Source organism: Entelurus aequoreus, linkage group LG13 (assembly GCF_033978785.1).
Source record: "Entelurus aequoreus isolate RoL-2023_Sb linkage group LG13, RoL_Eaeq_v1.1, whole genome shotgun sequence".
Taxonomy (NCBI): domain Eukaryota; kingdom Metazoa; phylum Chordata; class Actinopteri; order Syngnathiformes; family Syngnathidae; genus Entelurus; species Entelurus aequoreus.
This window is the reverse complement of record NC_084743.1, coordinates 57,528,981-57,533,980: the sequence shown is the minus strand read 5'-3', so window position 1 is coordinate 57,533,980 and position 5,000 is coordinate 57,528,981. Positions and strand designations below refer to the sequence as shown.

Genomic DNA, 5,000 nt, shown 5'->3' with positions numbered 1-5,000 from the left:
GAAATAATGATTTGTCTTTGTTAGAAATATAGCTTGGTCCAATTTGTTATATATTCTAACAAAGTGTAGATTGGATTTTAACCTATTTAAAACATGTCATCAAAATTCTAAAATTAATCTTAATCAGGAAAAATGATTAATGATGTTCCATAAATTATTTTTTTAATTTTTTTCAAAAAGATTCGAATTAGCTAGTTTTTCTCTTCTTTTTTTTCGGTTGAATTTTGAATTTTAAAGAGTCGAAATTGAAGATAAACTATGTTTCAAAATTTAATTGTCATTTTGTTCGTGTTTTCTCCTCTTTTAAACCGTTCAATTAAGTGTAAATATCATTAATTATTAATAATAACATAGAGTTAAAGGTAAATTGAGCAAATTGGCTATTTCTGGCAATTTATTTGAGTGTGTATCAAACTGGTAGCCCTTCGCATTAATCAGTACCCAAGAAGTAGCTCTTGCTTTCAAAAAGGTTGGTGACCCCTGGTCTATTGTGAGCGAACTGTGGTGCTGAATTTCCCCCAGGGATCAATAAAGTACTTTCTATTCTATTCTATCTATTCTATTCGCCGCTGGTTGGCTTTCCGCAGTGGTCACTCAGCGCGTTTCACACTTGATCGGGCCATCGTGACTCTAAGTAGCGACCGAACATCTGTTTTCAGAGTTCAACTGCCATGGCTTTGTTGTCATCACCATTATACACCAATACCGATGACGCAGAACACATATCCTATAGGGCTGCAAATCTTTGGGTGTCCCACGATTCGATTCAATATCCATTCTTGGGGTCACGATTCGATTATAAATCGATTTTTTCGATTCAACGCGATTCTCGATTCAAAAACGATATTTTTCCGATTCAAAACAATTCTCTATTCATTCAATACATAGGATTTCAGCAGGATCTACCCCAGTCTGCTGACATGCAAGCAGAGTAGTAGATTTTTGTAAAAAGCTTTTATAATTGTAAAGGACAATGTTTTATCAACTGATTTCAATAATCAACTGATTTCAATAATGTACATTTGTTTTAACTATTAAATGAACCACAAATATGACTAATTTTATCTTTGTGAAATTATTGGACACAGTGTGTTGTCAAGCTTATGAGATGCGATGCAAGTGTAAGCCACTGTGACACTATTGTTCTTTTTCATTTTTTATTTTTTTATAAATGTCTAATGATAATGTCAATGAGGGATTTTTAATCACTGCTATGTTGGATTTGTTACTAATTAGACTTAGACTTCCTTTTTTTTGTCATTCAAATTTGAACTTTACAGTACAGATAAGAACGAAATTTCGTTACATAAGCTCATGGTAGTGCAGGATAAAAAAGAAATAAGGTGCATATATAAATAAATAAATAAATAGGTTACTGTACAGATAAATATATTGCACTTTTCCACATGCATCCACGTTTATGGATGTATGTTATATTGTCTTTTTTATTCCAGCGAGTTAATCCATTTTGGGGGGAGTTGAGGGGATGCGAGAGGGGATAATTATGATGCAATATTGATACTGTTGTTGATAATATTCATTTTTGTTTCACTACTTTTGGTTTGTTCTGTGTCTCCTCTCAATTGCTCTGTTTATTGCAGTTCTGAGTGTTGCTGGGTCGGGTTTGAAAAATTAGAATCGATACTGAATCGTGCAACATGAGAATGGCGATTTGAATTCGAATCGATTTTTTCCCACAACCCTAATATCCTAGTTTATCTGGAAAATCAAAGTTTTCGGCTTGAACAAGTACTCGCGCCAGAAAGCTATGACAAAATTTGGCAAGGATCCCCCGGGAGGAGCTGGACAAAGTGACTGGAGAGAGGAAAATGTCTGGGCTTCCCTGCTTAGGCTGCTGCCCCCGCGACCCGACCTCGGATAAGCGGAATAAGATGGACGGATGGGTACATACAGGAACGGTCAAAGGTTGTTAATATGACATGATGTACACACGTATTTATTATATACGAACCTTGTTGTCTGTTTCCCCTTTACATGGTCGACTATCCCTGTAAACATGTGACACCATCTCCATATGGAGGAACTCGAACAGAGCTTCGTCAGCCATTCCTGGCAAGGAGGACATAATAAATAAAACATACTAATACAATATAAAGATCATTTTTAAATGCTTAACTCGAGTAAGGTTGAAACAGGGCTAGCTTAGTCGTTAGCTTACACCAAGCAGCAATTCATCGCACATTTATAACGTTTCTCCCCCAATTGCGATAATTAATTAAATAGGCATTAATTCGACGATATATATATAGGTTCGTGAGTATAATGAGACAGATAATGAGTGAAATAAACCGTTAAAACTCACTTGCCGGACGAACTGAAGCAACTGACGTAAACAGAATCACTTCCGGGATGCACTCGTAATAATCACCGGCGCACACCGTGGAGTTTAACGGTCAAAGCACAGTTGGTTAAACAACTGTAATTTAAAAGCGTGTTTCACACCCGAGAAAAATAAACTAAAATACGTTACATTTTTTATGTGTTTTAAATATAAGATACTCGTGGAAAGATTTACCCGCCATGTCGGTGTACGCTAGATATAAAATAAAGCATACATTTCGTCCAATCACAGCTTGAAGCGTTAAGTCCACGTGATGTCCATACTACTTTCTGATTGGTAGCTGGCAATGAAAACAAAAACAACTTCCTGGCTGCTCATGTGATCGTTCGACTGTGTGGTCCAGGTAGTTTAGTTGGATTTTGATTAATGGCATCAAAATGAAGAAATATGTTATCGTCATTATTGCTGACATTTGAACTCAATCGAATCTGTGTGCAGGACCGTGTAGTCATGTCGAGCAAATACCCGATAGTGGTGCAGGGCGAGGCATCGGAGACGGACTCGGATGAGGAGGTCTACATCACCTCCCTGCCCGCTCCCCAGACCTCCATCGTGGGGGCCAAGGTAGTTGTCTTGTGCATCATGCAAAAACCCAAAACCAGTGAAGTTGGCACGTTGTGTAATTCCATCCATTCATCCATCTTCTTCCGCTTATCCGAGGTCGGGTCGCGGGGGCAGCAGCCTAAGCAGGGAAGCCCAGACTTCCTTCTCCCCAGACACTTCGTCCAGCTCCCCCCGGGGGATCCCGAGGCGTTCCCAGGCCAGCCGGGAACGTTGTTTAATTCGTAAATAAAAACAATGATTTGCATATCCTTTTCAACTTATATTCAATTGAATAGACTGCAAAGACAATGGTAAATAAAAAATAGAATACAATGATTTGCAAATCCTTTTCAACTTGTATTCAATTGAATTGACTGCAAATACAAGATATGTCATGTTTTTTTTTTTTTTGCAAATAATCATTGACTTAGAATTTAATGGCAGCAACTCATTGCAAAAAAGTGGCATTTTTACCACTGTGTTACATGGCCTTTCCTTTTAACAACACTCGGTAAATGTTTGGGAACTGAGGAGATACATTTTTGAAGCTTTTCAGGTGGAATTCTTTCCCATTCTTGCTTGATGTGCAGCTTAAGTCAGGGGTGGGCAATTATTTTTTACCGGGGGCCGCATGAGCAACCCGAGCATTGCTGGAGGGCCACGTCGACAATATTTCAATTAAATTGTGCTCAATATTATTTTTGATATACCGTAAGATAAAAAAATAGCAATAATAATACTAATTTCATTTAACCTAACTTAACTTTATACCAAAGCAGATTGCTTTTGATGGTTTTATTTAAACTCAATCCTTAAATATTTATATTAGGCCATGTGAAATTGTCTGAGATGGTCTCAACCCGCCTCGTTACAGTGCGTCGGGAGAGTGACACGTTGTCAAATGCGCCCCTCTTCTCCAAGCATATCAGCGCAACAGGGTCCTTAATAAACTCTTCGTCAGAAAACGCCTTACTTTTTCTGGCGATTTTGTGAGAAATGGCGAAACATGTCCTGACGGCCGCATCTCTGGGGGTGTGAAATTTGGCAAAAAGTCCTTGTTGGGTTTGCAGTTTTACCATCAACACATCAGCCTCCCTTGCGCGCTCTTCATCAGACAGATTCCATTAGTACAAAACACTTTTCAAAACAAAAGCAACACCGTTGTATTGCACACTCGGCATTGATACTTTTTTAAATGTATTTTGTAATTTATGATTGGCCTCACGCGGGCCGGACAGGGACGCACAAAGGGCCGGACGTGGCCAAGTCTGGCTTAAGTTGTTCAACAGTCCGGGGGTCTCCGTTGTGGTATTTTAGGCTTCATATTGCGCCACACATTTTAAACAGGAGACAGGTCTGGACTACAGGCAGGCCAGTCTAGTACCCGCACTCTTTCACTCTGAAGCCACGCTGTTGTAACACGCGGCTTGACATTGTCTTGCTGAAATAAGCAGGGGCGTCCATGATAACGTTGCTTGGATGACAACTTTCTGTCTTGCCTCTGGTGAGGGCGGTCGCATTTTTCCCCCGCTCCCTTCTTCTCCCAGCTTGCTCTCTTTGTTTTGTCTTGTCCGAACTTTTTCGAAGCCTCTTTCTTTGCGCTGTCCTCAAATCTAAACATCAGACAGGGAAATGATCACACCCAAGACAATGGGCACATACACACACACACACCCTGCCCCACCCCACGCCTTCACCACCGCTTGTTTCCCCTCTGGGTGATGGTCGACTGGCAGCGCTTCATAGCAGCAGTCGACCTCCAGGGCCCCAACTCCCCGCCCCTCTGTTGCGAGTCGTCATGATTAAATGTAACGTGTTTATGTGTGCATGGCATAGAGGTTTTTTCCCACTCCAGACTAGACCCCCTTAGGAGCCCAGTCTAGATTGTATTTTTTTACTCATCTTCCTACCCAGCGTTTTACCTTTTTCTTATCTTTTACGGGTCGCCTTTGGCTGTTCTGTAACCCTGTACACTGTTTGTTTGTCTAATCTTGAACGGGTTTGTGCTGAAAACATAGTTTTGTTGTACTTGTGCAATGACAATAAAGTCCTATCCTATCCTAACATATGTTGCTCCAAAACCTGTATGTACCTT

The 5,000-nt window shown here is 40.0% G+C and overlaps 2 protein-coding genes across 3 annotated transcripts in view; one reads left to right on the top strand and one right to left on the bottom strand.

Moving 5' to 3' along the window:
* The window catches only part of LOC133663921 (trafficking protein particle complex subunit 6b-like), a 6,737-nt gene extending 4,295 nt beyond the window's left edge, over window positions 1-2,442 (bottom strand). The window contains exons 1-2 of one of the 2 annotated variants that reach the window (XM_062068655.1): window positions 2,324-2,442; window positions 1,973-2,070 (exon numbers count right to left, since the gene is read on the bottom strand). In XM_062068655.1, the coding sequence (XP_061924639.1) occupies window positions 1,973-2,068 (96 nt within the window). In that variant the 5' untranslated portion in view covers window positions 2,069-2,070; window positions 2,324-2,442. Of the gene's footprint in view, window positions 1-1,972; window positions 2,071-2,137; window positions 2,279-2,323 lie in introns of those variants that run through there. The other variant, XM_062068656.1, reaches the window with a different exon arrangement.
* A 156-nt stretch (window positions 2,443-2,598) lies between these two features.
* Window positions 2,599-5,000, top strand: part of LOC133663920 (biogenesis of lysosome-related organelles complex 1 subunit 3-like) — a 7,187-nt gene continuing 4,785 nt past the window's right edge. The window contains exons 1-2 of the mRNA XM_062068654.1: window positions 2,599-2,705; window positions 2,801-2,926. Of these exons, the coding sequence (XP_061924638.1) occupies window positions 2,813-2,926 (114 nt within the window). The 5' untranslated portion in view covers window positions 2,599-2,705; window positions 2,801-2,812. The remainder of the gene's footprint in view (window positions 2,706-2,800; window positions 2,927-5,000) is intronic.